Raw genomic sequence first — 18,920 nt, forward strand, 5'->3', positions numbered from 1 at the left:
GGTCAAATCACTTAGATCATATTTCTTTCCCATTCTGTTGTTTGGTCTGAACACATAATTGACTCTTTTGACCATGTCTACATGCTTTTATGCACTGATTGGCCGATGAGAAATTTGCATTAACAAGCGGGTGTACAGGTAGACCTAATAAAGTTGCCACTGAGTGTAATGCTTACATTGTTAACTAAACATCTTTCCTCTAATTGGTGAACCTTGATGGCAAATTATGAGAAATGACTTCAGCTGTGAATCCACAAATAAGAGAGACAACTTAGAATTTTCACCCAAGAATAAGGAGAGATCTTCCATTATGGAAGTTCTCCTTCACCATTGAGGACAGGTGCTGATTTAATCAGAGCCTGGTGGCAGGGTGGGAAGAAATGGTCTACTGTCTGAATTAAATGTCTTGTGAGAAAGGTCTGGATGTGGGAGTTGGAGATGTAGGTACTGTGGACTCATGGGTTGGGGCAAGATTTGTGGAGTGACAAGTGAGGAGTTTGGAAGATTACTGCCTTAGAATTAGTTAGAAATACCAGAGTTTGGGCCTGGAGTACTCTAGTATTTCTGATTTAAGGAATCAAATTGGGATACATAAGCCATTACAACAACATGATCTAATAGCGTTTCAAGATTAATAGCCAGCAATAATGAAGCCACATGATATTTATTACCTGTATGCCTGGGGGTCCAGGTAAGCCTGGAATACCTTGTTTGCCAAGTAGTCCCTACAAAACATAAATTATGCAAGCAGTTATTGATTTACACCAAATGTTCTTTAGACTAATGAGGTCATTTTGCAGAATGGAGAAGCAGCATCAACTCTCCCCTCATACATTTGAGATCATTAGAGTCATAGGAAGTTCAGCACAGAAACAGGCCTTTGGTCTATCTAGTCCATGCTGAACCATTTAAACTGCCTAGTTCCACTGACCTGCACCCATAGCATAGCTCTCCATACCCCTACCATCCATGTACCTATCCAAACTTCTCTTCAATGCTGAACTTGAGTTCGCGTGCACCACTTGTGCTGGCATGTCATTCCACACTTTAACAACCTTCTCAGTGAAGAAGTTTCCCCTCCAATTCCCATTAAACTTTTCACCTTTCACCCTTGACCCATGGCTACAATGGAGAAAAGAATCAGCTGGATTTACTTTAAACTTTTTAGTGAGGGGAAAGAGGACAAGAGATGTCAGGAGGAAGTTCTAACCCAAACCATGCTTTGCCCCCAACTCTGTTTCCTTACACCCATGATGAATATCTAACCTCACATGCCAACCTGATCTCATCAGACTTTTGAACACTAACTGCCCAGCCCCTCAAACCTGTTCTGCCCAATTATTGTAACCTCAATTCTGCATTTCCACTGATCCACAGCAAGCTTCCTCCCCGCCCCCCTCCCCCCCGCCACTCCCCTTTGCATATTAGGAATCTATTTACCTCTGCCTTAAGAATAGCCACAGACTCATTTCTAAACTGCAGCAGATACAGCAGCCAATGCTCCACACACTAACACCAAACAAGGGTTACTGCAGGGATGGCAAACCTGTGGCACATTGGATGATTAGAAGTGGCGCATTGCACCCCAGTGAGAATAATAAAAAAGTAAGCCTACTCATGCAAAAAGTATTAACCAAAAACCGCTTTGTAGAAAAAAAAATCTATAACAGGAATTCAAGTAGCTTAGAGCTAGAAATGGGTTTTACTGAGAATAAATCTAAAACTTAGCAATTATTTTTAGTGACATTATTTCATGCACATCTTTTGGTGAATGTTATCTTCTTTCACATTAATCTGTTTTCAATTTTTTAAAAAAATGTTCAATGAGTCAAACTAGGAAAGAAGGACTTTTGTTCTGCAGTCGTTCCATAACAGTTCAATACACGTTTGATACTTGTTTGATCCTGAGGCGCCGGGCGTCTGCACCAGTGATGCATTGCACATTTTTGCCAGTCAGTTTACAATTGACACTCATGCGCTACTGAGTTGTGCTTTGCTCATCCTTTGTGAACATTTGCAGTTTTGTACTTTTTTGAAAATTAAGCCTTGTTTTTACATTCAGTTACCCGTCACAGTGCAAAAGAAAAGCAGGAAGTGATAGTAAGCGTGAATTCAATGTACAGTGGGAAAATGAGTTCTTATTTATAGTGGGTCCGTCAAGAAAACCGTTGTGCATTGTTTGTGAAAACACTTTCTCACATAATAGAAGAGATGATCTTAATAGACACTATAAAACACAACATCAGACTGAAATAGAAGGAAAACTGAAGCTAGTGCTTGGGTCTGAGTTACGGAAAGAATATGTGATTAAGAAAAAGGAAGAAATCAAAAGAAGACAAAATATATTTGTTAAAAGTCTCATTAAGGTAAGTAATGTTTATCTTGTTTTTATATTAAATCAATATATCATGTACAAATGCTAAAGATGTCTATACTAACATATTTTTACAAGAATTGAATGGGGGTACAAGAGTTGTATGGTGCATCTGAACCCGTGTGTGAAAAAATGGAGGCATGGAATGTAAAAGGTTGGCCACCCCTGGGCTACAGTAAATGAGCAACTGGGGATAAAAGGCAAAGCTGAAGCTCAATAATGAGTGGTTGAAAAAGTAAAACAATCCTGGAACATTATCTGTGAGCAGATTGCTAATTGTCTCTAAAGTGAAAACCTATTTCTAGTCCTAATACCGGTCCCAAAAATCTTCACTATGTACTCCTCTCCAGCTGGGTAATAGCAATCTGATTTTACTCTCTGCTTCCACAAGAAATTGTTGAGTGCTGTGAATGCAGCCTAGCCTATCACAAAATCCAGCCTCCCCTCCTTTGATTCTGTCTATACTTCCCACTGCCTCAAGAAAGCAGCCAACATAATTAGAGACTCCTTCCACCCAGGCTATCTTCTTTCCTTTCCTACTGAACAGAAGGTGCAAAATCTTGATAACACGTACCACCAGACTCAAGGACAACTTCTAACCCATTGTTAAGAATCTTCAGTGGATCTCTTATATGACAAAGATGAACCTGATCTCTCAATCTACCTTATCTGCCTGCCTGCATTGCACTCTAAATGTAACACTTTATTGCACACCGTTACTACTTTCCTTTTGTACGGCTTTCATGTAATTATAAATGAAATGGTCTGTTTGTACAGCATACAAACAAAAGTTTTTCATTGTATCTCAGAACATAGAAATCTACAGCACATTACAGGCCCTTCAGCCCACAATATTGTGCTGACCATATAACCTACTCTAGAAACTGCCTAGAATTTCCCTACCGCATAGCCCTCTATTTTTCTAAGCTCCATGTACCTATCTAAGAGTCCCTTAAATGATCCTATCGTATCCATCTCTACCACCGTCGCTGGCAGTGCATTCCACACACCCACCACTGTGTGTGTGGAAAAACTTACCACTGACATCCCTCTTGACCCTACTTCCAAGAACATGTGACAATAACAAGCCAATCCAATCCCACGGACAATTAAGTGTCCAACCACGGTGATCCCTTCCATATTTGGCTTCTTGAATCAGTTTGCTGCATTGCATACTAAAACCCGTGTTGAAGATCAATGCACACACCTTATCCAGCTCACTGCTGCCCAGTCAAAGAATCCATTTCAGTGGAGTCAGCCACCATCTGCCTTCATTAGATCTGTTCCTCAATAATCCATACATCCCATTACAGTCAAAACTTTCACCTTGAGAACTATCATAGTTTTTATTGATCCACTATTGACCCACTTCCCCTACCTCAGTAGTGAGTAATTTAAGATTATGGACAGAACCCTTGCCACCTGGAAAACCGGTTTATAGCAGAAACTGAAATTGTAGCCTATTTGGACTGAGTGATGTTAACTTATCCAACACTCTTAAAAAAAAATCCTTCCACTCTATCTTTTCCCACCTCCAGCATTGACTTTTATCCTCTTATTTTGTGGTCATTTGCATCAAAGGTCAAAGTTGGAACAATGAGTAATGGTCACAGGAGGGTCAAAGAAGCATTAAGTAAGTAAACTAGCCAATAATATAAAAGAGGATACCAAAGTTCTTATTAGATATAGTGCATAAAGAATAAAAGAGAGGTGAGAGTGGATATTGGACCACTGGAAAATGACACTGGAGAGGTAGTAGCCGGAGACAAAGAAATGGCAGATGAACTTGATAAGTATTTTTCATCAGCCTTCATGTGGAAGACAGTAGCAGTATGCTAGAAATTTGAGAGTGTTAGAGGGCAGAAGTGTGTGTACTTACTAAGGAGAAGATGCTTGGAAGCTGAAAGTTCTGAAGTTATACAAGTCACCTGGACCAGATAGACAACATGCCTGGGTTCTGAAAGAGGTAGCTAAAGAGATTGTGGAGGCACCATCCAGAGACAGAGAAGCAGTTTCAGTGACAGGTTACTATCGATACAATGCTCCTCAGACAGGATGAAGAGGTCAATACTCCCCAATGCCATTAGGCTTTACAATTCTACCGCCAGGACTTAAGAACTTTTTAAAAGCTATTATTAATGCTTTTTGAGATAGTGATTTAGATGCATATCATATTTTTTACTGAGTTAAGTATTGTATGTAATTAGTTTTGCTACAACAAGTGTATGGGACATTGGAAAAAAAGTTGAATTTCCCCATGGGGATGAATAAAGTATCTATCTATCTATCTATCTATCTATTAGTAGTGACCCGTCAAGAATCACGAGATTCTGGAACGGTTTTGGAGGAATGGAAAATTACAAATGTCGCTCCCCTCTTAGGAGGGAGAGAGGCAAAAGAAAGGAAATTGCAGACCATTTGACTTGACTTCAATGGTTGTGAAGATGTTGCAGTCCATTATTAAGGATGAGCTTTTGGAGTATTTGGAGGTCCGTGATAAAATAGCCCAAAGTCAGATGGTTCCCTTAAGGAGAAATCTTGCATCACAAATTGTTGGAATTGTTCAGCAACACATACAAAATTTTGGAGGAACTCATCAGTTCAGGCAGCATCTATGGAAAGGAATAAACAGTCAATGTTTCGGGCCAAGATTCTTCATCAGGACTGGAAAGGAAGGAGGAAGGAATTCTTTGTGGAAGTAATAGGCAGGAAATACACAAGAGGATCAGTAGATGTTGCTCACTTGGATTTTCAGAAGGCCTTCAAGAAGAGTGCTGTACATGAGGCTTCTAAACACCACAAGAGTCCATAGTATTACAGGGAAGATACCAGCATGGATAGAATATTGGCTGACTGGCAGGAGGCGAAGAGTGGAAATAAAGGGTGCCTTTTCTGGTTGGCTGCCAGTGTCTAGTGCTGTTCCACAGGGGTCAGTGTTGGGACCCCTTCTTTTCATGTTATACCATATGTCAATGAGTTGAATGATGGAATGGATGGTTTTGTGGCCAGGTTTGTGGATGATATAAAGATAGGTGGAGGGGCAGGTAGTATTGTAGAAGCAGGGACTTAGAAAGATTAGGGAAATGGCCACAGAAGCGGCAGGTGGAATATAGTGTAGTGTACTGTCATGCAACAGTTAGAAGCAATAAGAGCATAAACTATTTTCTCAAGGTGAGAAAATTCACAAATCAGAGTTGCAAAGGGACTTGGGAGTCCTCATGCAGGATTTTCTACAGGTTAATTTGCAGATTGAGTCAGTTGTTGGTAAGGAAGGCAAATGTAATGTTAACATTCATTTTGAGAGGACCAAAATATAAAAGCAGGGATGGAATGCTGAAGCATTACAAGGCATTGGTCAGACTGCATTTGGAGTGTTGCAAGCAATTTTCAACATTCAAAGTAAAATTTATTATCAGAGTACATACACGTCACCACATACAACCCTGGGGTTCTTTTTCCTGCGGGCATATCCAACAAACTTATAGAACAATAACTGTAAACGGGATCAATGAAAGAGCAAGTGCATAGAAGACAACAGACTGTTGAAATACAGCTATAAATAAATAGCAAAAATCAACAAGAACATGAAGTAACAAGATAGAGTCCTTACAGTGAGATCTTTGGTTCTGAGAACATCTCAATAGATGAGTGTAGTTGTCCTCTTTTGTTCAAGAGCCTGATGGTTGACGGGTAGTAACTATTCTTGAACATGGCTTGGGTGATGAGGATCTTTGATGATAGATGCTGCTTTCCAATGAAAGCATTTCATGCATTTGAAGACCATAAGACAGAAGCAGAATTAGGCCATTTGGCCCATTAAGTCTGCTCCATCATTTCATCATGGCTGATCCATTTTTCCCCTCAGCTCCAATCTCCTGCCTTCTCCCCCTTATCCCTTCCTGCCCTGACCAATCAAGAATCTATCAACCTCTGCCTTAAGTATACATATAGACTTGGCCTCTATAGCTGCATGTTGCAAAGAATTCCACAGATACACCACTTTCTGGCTAAAGAAATTCCTCCTCATTTCCATTCTAAAAGGACGCCCCTCTATTCTGAGGCTGGGTCCTCTGGTCTTAGACTTCCCCACCATAGGAAACATCCTCTCCATATCCATTCCATCAAGGCCTTACAACATTCAAAAATTTTCAATTAGGTCACCCCTCATTCTTCTGAATTCCAGTGAATACAGGCCCAGAGCCATCAAATGCTCTTCATATGACAAGTCATTCAAAACTGGAATCATTTCCATGAACCTCCTTTGAACCCTCTCGAGTTTCAGCACATTCTTTCTAAGGGCCCCAAAACTGCTCACAATACCCCAAGTGAGGCCTCATCAGTGCTTTAGAAATTCTCAATATTACATCCTTGCTTCTACATTCTAGTCCTCTTAAACATTGCATTTGCCTTCCTTACCACAGACTCAACCTGCAAGTTAACCTTTAGGGAATCCTCCACAAGGACTCACAAGTCACTTTGCACCTCAGTTTTTTGTATTTTCGCAACATTTAGAAAATCGACAACCCTTTCACTTCATCTACCAAACTGCATTACCATACACTTCCCAACATTGTATTTCAACCGCCACTTCTTTACCCATTCTCCTAATCTGCCTGAGTGTTTCTGTAGCCTCTCTACTTCTTCGAAACTAGCTGCCCCTCCACCTATCTTAATATCGTCAGCAAACATTGTAACAAAGCCATCAATTCCATCATCCAACATAAAAAACAAATCGGTCCCAACACAGACCCCTATGGAATATCACTAGTCACCGGCAGCCAACCAGAAAGGATTCCCTTTATTCCCAGTCAAATCCCACCTCCACAACTCACAGATGGCACAAAGGTAATAGCACCACCTTGTACATGGGAAATGCAAGTTTCAACTTCACCTCGGGCACATCAACACTGCCTGCTGCTATCAGAGTGAAGATCATAGCTAAACTACTGACCGTCAATCAACGATCGAGGCTTCTCAGACTTAGTGATAAAATTCCATCAGACAGCATGCTAGAAGCAGCCAATGAAGCACTACTCACAATTGCAACCTCCAACATAACTGAGACCAATAACCTGATATCTGCATCAGCAGCAGCAATCCTAGAAATGCTGGGCTACAAAATGAACTACAGTGGCAAGTGCTGTCGTAACCCCCTCTGGAGATGACGACTGGAAGCCAAGATGAAAATCACAAGGCAGAGGTCAGCAGACTAACTGCACTGCAGAAAGGTATGAAGATAAAAGACTTATCTTGGCTACTAAGGAAGTACAATGTTTGTCCACAGCCAAAGCCCTGGAAACTGCCAAGCAACAGTTGACAGCTCTGACCACCAGACTGCAGAGGTACGAAGGATGCTGAGGCCAAGCGAATAAACACACTCTTCTGCAAACAACCAGTAAAAGTATTCACACTGTTCTTGAGTAACAACATGCCAATACCTAAACTAACCAAACAGCAACTGAGGAGTACTGAAAGAGTATATGGGAGAAAGGAGCATCACAGAACACCAGTGCCTACACATGAGCCTCTGCAATCTCCAAGAGGAAGAACCGGTCATCATCACAGCAGATGTCCAGCAATGGGTAGCAAGCATGAAGAACTGGACATCACCAGGGCCTGACATGAGCAAAGGCCACGGCAGGATGAGCCATTGCACGGGGTGTACCATCACCAGATATCAGAGGTAGCTGACAATGGTGGGGCTGAGGCACAGGACAGAGGTGCTGCTCATGGCTGCACAAGAACAGGCCCTGACTACAAGAGCAATAGAAGCAGGGATCTATCACACCAGACGCCCCAAGATGCAGATCATGCAAGGACTCCACTGAAATCATCCAGCACATAGCAGTAGGGGGAAAGATGCAGGTAGGGACAGCGTACACTGAACAGCACAACCAAGTTGCAGGAATTGTGTACAGAAACACCTGCGTTGAGTATTTATTGGACTCTCCCAAGTCCAAATGAAAACACCCATGAAGGTAGTGGAGAATGGAAGAGCACAGATCCTGTTGGGATTTTCAAATACAGACTGATAAGCAGGTACTGGCCAACCAACCAGACACAAGTACTACGGGACATAGAACAGAAGAAAGGATTGGTAATTGATGTGTCAATCCCGAATGACAGTAACATCAGGAAAAACGAATATGAGAAGCTACAGAAATGCCAGGGCTTGAAAGAGCAGATAGAAAGAATGTGGAAGGTTAAATCCAGAATAATCCCCGTGGTGATAGGAGCACTTGGAGCTGTGACACCTGGACTGGGAGAGTGGCTCCAACAAATCCCAGGAACAACAGCAGAGATCTCGGACCAGAACAGCGCACTATTAGGTACAGCAAGGATATTGTGCTGAACCCTCAAGCTTCCAGGCCTCTGGTAGAGGAGACGAGACTGAGGGGAAAATGTGTGTGAGTGTGTGTGTTTTAAATTCAATAGATACAAAAAAAGTAGCAAGGTAGTGTTCATCGGTTAAATTTCCATTCAGGAATCTAATGGCAGAGGAAAAGAAGCTGTTCCTGAATCACTGAGTTTGCGCCTTCAGGCTTCTGTACCTCCTCCCTGATGGCAGCAATGAGAAGAGGCCATGCCCTGGGTGATAGGGGTCCTTAAAGGTAGACGCCACCTTCTCTGAGGCATCACTCCTTGAAGATAGCCTGGATGCTATGAGGCTAGTGCCCATGATGGAGCTGACCGAATTCACAACTTTCTGCAGCTTATTTTGATCCTGTGCAGTGCCCGATTCCCCCCCCCCCCAATACTGGAAAGTAACGAAGCCAGTTAAAATGCTGTCCACAGTACATCTGTAGAAATTTGGGAGAGTCTTTGGTGTCTTGAGAGTCTTCTCAAGCTCTTATGAAATATTGCAGTTGTTCTGCTTTTTTTGTACCTGAATCGATATGCTGGGAGAAGGATAGATCCTCAGAGATGTTGACACCCAAGAAATTTAAATTGCTCACTCTTTCCACTTCTGATCGCTCTATGAGGACTGATGTGTGTTCACTAGTCTTACCCTTTAAGTCCACAATCAATTCGTTGGTCTTATTGATGTCAACTTCAAGGTTGCTGTTGTGACATCACTTAACTAACTGATACATTTTGGTCCTGTACACCTTCTCATCATCATTTGAAATTCTACCAACAATAGATGAGTTGTCACCAAATTTATAAATGGCATTTGAGCTGTATCTAGCCATACAGTAATGGCTGTTGAAGGAGTACAGCAGTGGGCTAAGCACACATCCTTGAGGCGCACCACTGCAGATAATCAGTGAGGTGGAGATGTTACTTCAGATCCGTACAGATTTTGGTCTTCCATTGAGGAAGTCAAGGATCCAGTTGCAGAGTGAGGTACAGAGGGCCAGGTTTTGGAGGTTTTTGATCAGAACTGTAGGAACGATTGTGTTAAACTCTGAGCTGTAGTCAATAAACAGCAGCCTGACACAGATAGTTGTATTGTCCAAGTGATCCAAGGACGTGTGAAAAGCCAGTGAGATCGCATCCACTGTTGACAGGCAAATTGCAGTAGGTCCAGATCCTTGCTGAGACAGGAGCTGGTTCTAGCCATAAGCAAAGCACTTCATCACCGTAGATGTTACAGGATGACGGTCATTACGGAAGCTCACCCTGCTCTTCTTGGGCACTGTTTATGATTGTTGCCCTTTTGAAGCATGTGGTAACTTCTCACTGTGGCAATAAGAGACCAAAAATATCTTTGCACGCGCCCACCAGTTGGTTGACACAGGTTTTCCAGGTACCCCATCGGGATGTGTCGCCTTACAAGGGTACACCCTTATAAAAGATAATCTGATGTCAGCCTCCAAGACAAAGATCACAGGGTCACCATGTTCTGCAGTGATCCTAATAGCTGTAGCTTTATTCTCCCTTTCATAGCGAGCATAAAAGGCGTTGAGCTCATCTGGGAGTGAAGCATCACAGCCACGAGCTTAGGTTTCACTTTGTAGGAAGTAATGGTCTGCAAACACTGCCCTTGATATAGCCCTTCATAAGTCGCACCTGGCCTTGTTGTATCGTGCTGGATCATGAGAATTGAGTGCCACAAATTCTAGCCCTCAGCGGTCTATGAATCTCCTAGTTCATCCACAGGTTTTGATTTGGGTATGTACAGTAGTTTTTGTAGCCTCACACTGATCCACACAGGTTTTAATGAAGGTCAGTGGCAACTGTGGAGTCCTCATTCAGGCTCGAAGATGAATCCCTGAATACAGTCCAGTCCACCAACTCAAGCACTCCTACACCTCCTTTGTCCATACCTTCTTGGTCCTCTCTACTGGTGCTGCAGTCTTGAGTCTCTGCCTATACTCAGAGAGTAGAAGTACAGCCAGGTGATCAGACCTTCCAAAGGGTGGGCATGGGATGGCACAGTGAGCAGTCTTGTTGGTGGTATAGCAGTGGTCCAGTGTGTTGGTTCCTCTGGTTCCACAAGTGATATATTGGTAATAGCTATTTAGAGACTTTTTCCAGCTGGCCTAGTTAAAATCCCCCAAAATGATGGAAAAGGCATCGAGATGTGCTTTTTCATGCCTGTTGATTACATTGCTCAGTTCACCTGAGGTGGGAAGTATACCAAAATGATGGCTGAAAACTCCCACAGCAGATAAAATGGATGCCGCTTGATCATGAGAAGGAAATCTCTTTAGAACAGAGATGAGGAGAAATTTCTTTAGCCAGAATCTGTGAATCTGTGAAATTTATTGCCACAGGTGGCTGTGGAGGTCAAGTCATTGGGTATGTTTAAAGTGGAGGTTGATAATTTCTTGATTAGTAAGAGCATTAGAAGTTATGGGGAGAAGGCAAGAGAATCAGGTTGAGAAGGATAATAAATCAGCCCTGAATGAATGGCAGAGCAGACACGATGGGCTGAATGGCTTAGCTCTGCTCCTGTGCCTTAAGGCCTTATGGAAATTTGTTCTTTTCAATTTACAAACCAATGTGTCTGCGGGATGGGGGAACAAGGGGTGGGCCGCAGAGGGGGAAGTGGCATACAAACTCCTTCTTATGGGCAGTAGTAGAAATTGAACCCAGGTCGCTGGCACTGTAAAGCGTTGTGCAAACTACTATGCTTCGGTACCATCCCACTAAGTTTTCATCACTTAGTCCATAAGACATTGGTGCAGAATTAGGCCATTTGGTTAATCTCATAATTGAGGAAATTTGATGATCCTTCCAAATTCATAACTTTCTCCCTAGCAGTGTTAACATATGTATTCTGAGGTTGTACCCTCTGGTCCTAGACTCCCCCACTATAGAAAACATCCTCTCCACCTCCACTCAATATTCAAAAAGGTTTCAATGAGATTCCCTCCTCATTCTTCAAAACGTCAGTGAGTTCCAGCCAGAGCCATTAAACACTCCTCATACATTAACTCTTTTATTCCAGGAACATTCCTATGACCCTCCTCTGGACCCTCTCCTATGCAGCACATCCTTTCTTAGCTAAAACTGCTCACAAGTGTAGTCTGACCAATGCTTTGTGAAACCTCAGCATTATATTCTTGCTTTTACATTCTAGTCCTTTTGAAATTACTGCTAACATTTTATTTGCCTTCCTCACCACTGACTCAACCTGCAAGTTAACCTTTAGGGAATTCTGCACAAGGACTCTGAAGTCCCTTTGCACCTCTGATTTTGGAATTCACTCACCATTTAGAGATAGGATATATCATTATCCCTCCTACCAAACTGCATGAAGATATACTTACCTACACTCTATTCCATCTGCCGCCTCCTGTCCACTCTCAACATTCAAGTCCTTCTGCAGACACCCTGCTTCTTCAACACTACCTGCCATTCCACCTATAACTTTGTATCATCCACAAACCTGGCCACAAAATCATCCATTGCACCAACTAGATCATTAACATGTAACATGAGAAGTAGTGGACCCAATACTGATCCCTGCAACTAGGTAGACAAGAGATTCTACAGATGCAGGAAGTACAGAGAAACACGCACCAAATGCTGGACGAACAGCAGGTCGGGCAGTATTTCCTGATGGAAATAAACAATCAATGTTTCGGGCTGAGACTCTCCCTCACCATCATTCAGACTTAAGGAGCTGAGTGGCCTACTCTTGCTCTTGTTGCTTTTTATTATTTTTATATTCTAAAAAAGAGTATTGCATCAAAACCTTCAGACCACCACTTCAGTACCTTTCCCCGCAGAAATTCATCACTACTTTGCGCTTTGCGGAATATAGTCGGCCCTCCTTATCTGCGAGTTCTGCACGCGCAAATTCAACCGACCACGAATCGAGAAAACCCGGAAGTGCTCTTCCAGAACTCATTGCTCGAGCATTGTTCACCTCGCATCTCGTTCGTTCGCTACTTTGTTCCTATGAAAAAATGGCTCCTAAAAAGCCATGGTCAAAGCAATTCCTCAAAGGCTAAGAGGGAGCGTAAAGAGCTAACTCTCACTGAGAAAGTAGAAATATTAGACCTTTTGAAAAGTGGCATGTTGCTTTCCGATGTGGGCCGTAAGGTCAGTAAGAATGAATCGAGCATTCGCACAATAAAGCAGAAAGAAGCTGAAATTCGTGGAAGTGTTAGTGCTGCCCCTACAACGGCAAAAATGGTCTCTCTGGTTCATGATAAGTGCTTTTGCAGACCGAGAAAGCATTAAGTGTGTGGCTAGAGGACATGTCACAGAAGCATATCCCTAACGATGGCCGAATTATATGTGAGAAAGCTCTTAGTCTCTATGAGCACTACTGTGACGGGGTTGATGACAGCGAGAGAGAAGAGTTTAAGGCTAGTAAGGGATGGCTGGCTGGCTATGTAAAGCGCTACAGCCTCAAGAACGTAAAGATCACGGGAGAATCGGCGTCTCATTCGTTCACTGCTTCTGTTGTGAGCAAGAGGGACATGTACAGTTTTTTTTTCTTGTCAATATTCCCTAAACAAGACAGTGTAACAACTATTTACATAGCATTTCCATTGTATTAGGTGTTATAAGTTTTGTAATCTACAGATGATTAAAAGTTTTACTCGTTGTTTGATCATTGTTCGCCTCATGTCTCGTTCATTCGCTGCTTGTGTTGTGAGCGAGAGGAACATGTACAGTTTTTTTTCTTGTCAATATTCCCTAAACATTACAGTAGAACAACTATTCACATAGCATTTACATTGTATTAGGTATTATAAGTAATCTAGAGATGATTTAAAGTATACGGGAGGATGTGCGTAGGTTATATACAAATACTATGCCATTTTATATAAGGGACTTGAGCAGTCGCATTTTCTGGTATCCACGGGAGGTCCCGGAACCAATCCCTCATGGATAAGGAGGGCCAACTGTACAGAATAACCAGTACTGTGCAGAAAGGGCCTTCAGGCGTGACATCTAGGCTGACCATGATGACAGTTTAAACTGTATATCTGCCTGCACATGGTCTATCCATATCGTTCCATGCCCTGCAAGTCCACGTGTCTGTCTATGTACTTGTTAAACACTGCCATCATATCTGCTGCCCCAACCACCCCAAATGTGTTTTCCAAGCACCTGCCCAAAACCTCCTGCAGAATTCTCCTCTCTCACCTCAGAACCGCATCCTCTAGTACATTTCCATCCTAGGAAAAAGACATTGTCTTCCTTCCCTGCAATTCAGGGGTATGGTATTGTAATAGTTAAGTTATTGGACAGCCACTACTGGTCTATGCTTCCACTGGCATGAATCCAATGCATTTAACTTCTGAGTAATTTAAATTCAAGTAATGAAATAAATCTGGAATTTAAAAAGAATATGCTCTTCTCAGTAACAGTAATTATAAAGCTGCTGGATAATCACAAAACCCCAGCTGGTTCACTGATAGTGGGCCAAAGAAACCCATCACCTTTGCCTTTCTGGCCCATATGTGATTTCATACTCATCCATCTAGCTGACTCACAATTGTTTCCTCAGTCTGTAGGCAATTTAGGGATAGATAATTAACATAGCCATTGCCATCTTTCCCTTAAGAAGAATTAGAAAAACAAATCCCACAGGCTTCAAACGTCTCAGTAAGATTCCAATAGCACTTATTTGGCATACACCAAAAAAATCCCACCACCCTCATCATTTTTTCTGAATATCTAAAAATAAAATCCTCAAATCACTTAGATATACACTCAGTAGCCACTTTATTAGGTACACCTGCTTGATAATGCGAATATCTAATCTGTCAATCATGTGGCAGCAACTTAATGCATAAAGACATGCAGATATGGTCAAGGTCAGACTTTAGAATGGAGAGAAAATGAGATCTAAGTGACTTTGACTGTGAAATGATTGTTTGTGCCCGATGGGGTGGTTTGAGTATCTCAGAAACTGCTGATCTCCTTGGGTTTTCAGGCACAACAGTCTCTAGAGTTTATAGACAATGGTGCAAACAACCAAAAACATTCAGTGAGTGGCAGTTCTGTGGGAGAAAACACCTTGTTAATGAGAGAGGTCAGGGGAGAAATGTCAGATTGGTTCAAGCTGACAGGAAGGCGACAGTGACTCAAATAACTGCGCATTACATCAGTGGTGTGCTGTAGAGCATCTCTGAATACACACACTTCGAATCTTGAAGTGGATGGGCTACAGCAGCAGAAGACCACACCAGGTTCCACTCCTGTACCTAATAAAGTGGCCACTGAGTGTAGTTTATTTACCTCCAACAAATCACATGGGCTCTCTTTGACCACCCTACATCACTTGGAATGAAAATTTAGTTGACCCTGATTATGGTCCTCAATAACTTTCATCATCCAACTGGCCTATCGTTTCCTGTTCTTTCCTCTCCCTCATTTCTGATTCAGCACTTCAACTTTAGCAACACCCCCAAACGGTTCTCATATGAAATGAAGATGGAAGGATATTGCCAATTCCACTGCTTTTTCAAGTTCTCCTCCTATCTTAAAGTCTTGAATGCATTTTATTTGGACCAGGTGACTTACCAACTTTCTATAAATCTATTCATCCAACATTCATTCTCTCCATTACTATTTTAGAGTAAGACTTTTACTGTATGCTATTGTACTAGCTGTCTATCTAGTCGGCATCTGCCATGTGCAGTCCCCTATGATTTACTCTATCCCAATTATCCTTGTCTGGATCTGAAAGGCTGATTATGTTGGCTCAGATAGCTCTCGTTCGAAATTCAAAGTAAATTTATTATTAAAATACATGTATGTTACAGTTATACTAGAGATTCATTTTCTTGTATGCATTTATGAAGCCAAAGAGTGCACCTCAAGAGGCAACAGAGTCTCAAGTGATGTATTAAAGTCAGGCTGTTGGTTTTAAACAAACCCCACCCACAAAATTCCACTGACAGCCTTTGACAAACAATAAAGCCTCACACCCTCCCCCAGCTTTGACCCCCTAAGAGTTGCCAGCTATTAAATCATTTAAATATGTTAAAAATATATTAATAATAAAGATTTAAAATGTAAAGGTAGATCTGAAAACTTGGAAAATATTGTTAAACAATAAAAACACTACTGCAAACACAAATAATGAAACTTTACTTGGGATCCCATTTCCTTCCCTTGAAAGGTAGGCAGCTTATGGTTAGAAACGTGTAAATCTCAGCAAACTTTGCTTTGCCATTTGGATGTTCTGTCCAACAGCAGATCACAGCCTGGAAATTGCCCGCAGATCCAAAACCTAGCCAACACAATGCTAAATTCAAAGTGGAAGCCAAAATCTGCTTCCTTTCTAACAAAAAACTGTAAAGTATTTTATAATAAATTAGCCACATCCTTTGTCCCTAAATGAAGGATTCGTTTTAGTCCAAACTGTTCCATTAGCCAACCACACACTCTATTTTTATTCTGGGATTCAAATTAAAGTCAAATGTTAATATTCAATCTGTCCATTAAATTAAATATTTCAATCCTTCCTGTACTTTATGGAATATTACTTTTTGCAAAAAGCCAACACGACGTTTATTCTGAGCTACCAGTTCTTTTGTTTTTTTCTGGCAATCAGACCAAACTGAACATCTTCCCAAGAAAATATTCTATGTGTAGTTGAACCACAACTTCCATTTGTTTTTGTTTTAAAAATCGGCTCAATTATTCTGCTAACAAACCATCTACTGTGGACAACTACCCCCCCCCCCAACCTGATTATAGATAAATCAACCAGGAGGGATATCATTCCTAAATCCACCCCTCAAGACCCGTATAAATCTTCTATGTTCGAAGGAGTTAAAGAAAATAACTAAAAATACAGCAGGCATGCTGGCTTCCTGGGCTCTTGGAAGAAGCGAGGACTCCTGAAGAGAACCCCAATATCTTAAAAGATCTAGCTCAAGATGTCATCAGATGTTCACGATGGGGGGGAGCATGGGATTGCAACATGCATGATTATTTTATCAAATGTGAATAAATTAACATTTCATTCAAAACCCCAGTTTACAAGCAATTTTAGTCAGGTACTCCACTTCCCCTAGCCTATTTCCCAGAAGTTGGTCCAAGATTACTCTGCTCCTTCCTTGTTTCCTGCAGCATTTGTGATAGCAGACATCCCACCTCCAGAAATACACGCTCACTGAATGCAACAATCCCCAGAAGATCAACCCTTTAGAGTTTATTTCCTGATTTCTGATCTTCACCTCATGTTCCCAATCACACACTGTTTCCATTCAGGTTCAAGCTCTTCATCACGCACTCGTATTTTCCCTGGCTTGTGTTAGGACCACTGTTCTTTCTGTTACACTGTATATCAGTGGATTCGGCTTGGTTATAAATCCAAAGCAGCACATGTACCAATTCTGTGTTAGTATTTTATGAGCAATAAACATGTTTTAGGAGCAGCTAACACCACAGATGTAACACTGCTGAAGTGCTTAATCAGTGGACCAATATATTCCCATTCTTGTGTCTGCCATACTATTTCAGGATGACTGGACTTTCAGTGCTCACTACAGAGTCACTTTATAAAAATGTTTAAATAAAGCAATAAAATAAGCTATTCATTGTGAAATAAAAAACTTCTATTTCAGTCTTGCTTAATTTAGATGCACAGACACAATCCTCTTTCTACCTATTGCGCTGTGGACACGCACCAACTAAAGATTTAGTAGTCAGCAATACGATTCATCAACAGCAGAATGCATTTAGTGGGGACATTGTTTCATGGTTTGAGGAAATGAATCATTGTGAATATAAAACTGTTAGAGTGGGATGTAACCTCACTTTAAGTTCTTGATGAAAAATTACCACTTGCCTCATGTACTAGATTTGTTCCTAAGAACATATGCAGGATAAAGGCAGAGGGCATGACATTTCAAAATGACTTCATTCGATCTATATCACTACCTTAATTTTTCACAATAAAACAGCACTTTAGAAAACAAAAGCACTGTATTAAAAGTGTCTCTGCCTCCTCTGTACTATTCATAACCTTCTATTTACCATATGTGCTTTGTCTGTGTAGAGCAATGGCTAGTTTACTCAAATATTCATTAGTTCAAAGCCTTTCGTTCTTCTCTGGGGAACTTCAGCCTGCATAACTGATCCTGTTTCAGATTCATTTATTTATCGCATGTACATTACATCAAAGCATACTGTGAGATGTTTCATTTATCTTAACAACTAGCACAGCCAAGGATGTGCTGGGGGCAACCTTCAAGTGTGGCCACGCATTCCTGTGCCAATATAACATGTCCACAATGTTTAGCAGAACAATACCATAACAGCAACAAAACAAAAATTCAAAAGAAGCCCTTTCCTCACTCACACACACACAGGCAGGCCTCCAACCCCAGGACAGGCTGCCTCTGGAGTCCCTGACCCCCGGACTCTTAGACTCACAGACACTGGGCCCAGACTCAGCGTTGCAGGCACCAAGCCGCTGACTTCAACCCAAGGGCTTTGACTATTCCGTCTCAGCTTCCAAGTCTGGTCTTCAACTTCGTTGACTTTCGGACTTCGACCTCTGGTATTGACCACCTGACTCACCAACCATAGGACTTTGAACTCTGTGCCTTAAATTCAGGACTTGCACAGACCTCTGACCTGGAACTCGCCAGTTTGGGGGGGGGGGGGGGGGGGGGGAGGGGGAAGTGTCACCGATCCGTGTGCATCTCTGATCCTGGAACTCACCAACCAGAAGGTTCAACCAATGGTGTCACTGAGGTTTGGCCCAAGTGCGGAGTGAGAGATGCTGAAGCCGGTCGATATTTCACAGATTTTAATGTGAACAATATTAAAGGGGAAAAGAAAACAATAAACACTAGGCCAAACAGGGCCGTTGACTAAAACCCTCAAATGGAAGATGAAGCCTACACTGCGGCTGAAAAGAACAACTAAGAATAAAATGAACACCGCTATTCGTCTGAGTCAGGTGACTCGACAGTCCAATTTCTCAGGCAAGGCGGAATGCAGATAACAAAGCGTAGCTATGTCCAAGTCTCCACAAACACTACGTTGGAATGAATGGAGTCAAATACTATCACAATGAAATAATAATTAGTTGACACTTGAATATTCACAAGCACAATTGCCAAATCTGTAGTTGTGACAGGACCCCCCCCCCCACCCCCAGGCACAGCCCCGA

General features: G+C 41.8%; 1 protein-coding gene across 1 annotated transcript in view; it reads right to left on the reverse strand.

The window, feature by feature from the left end:
• Positions 1 to 18,920, reverse strand: part of LOC140730503 (uncharacterized) — a 214,607-nt gene that overhangs the window by 121,708 nt on the left and 73,979 nt on the right. The window contains 1 exon segment of the mRNA XM_073051042.1: positions 672 to 725. Coding sequence (XP_072907143.1) covers positions 672 to 725 — 54 coding nt within the window.

Source organism: Hemitrygon akajei, chromosome 1, assembly GCF_048418815.1.
Source record: "Hemitrygon akajei chromosome 1, sHemAka1.3, whole genome shotgun sequence".
NCBI lineage: Eukaryota > Metazoa > Chordata > Chondrichthyes > Myliobatiformes > Dasyatidae > Hemitrygon > Hemitrygon akajei.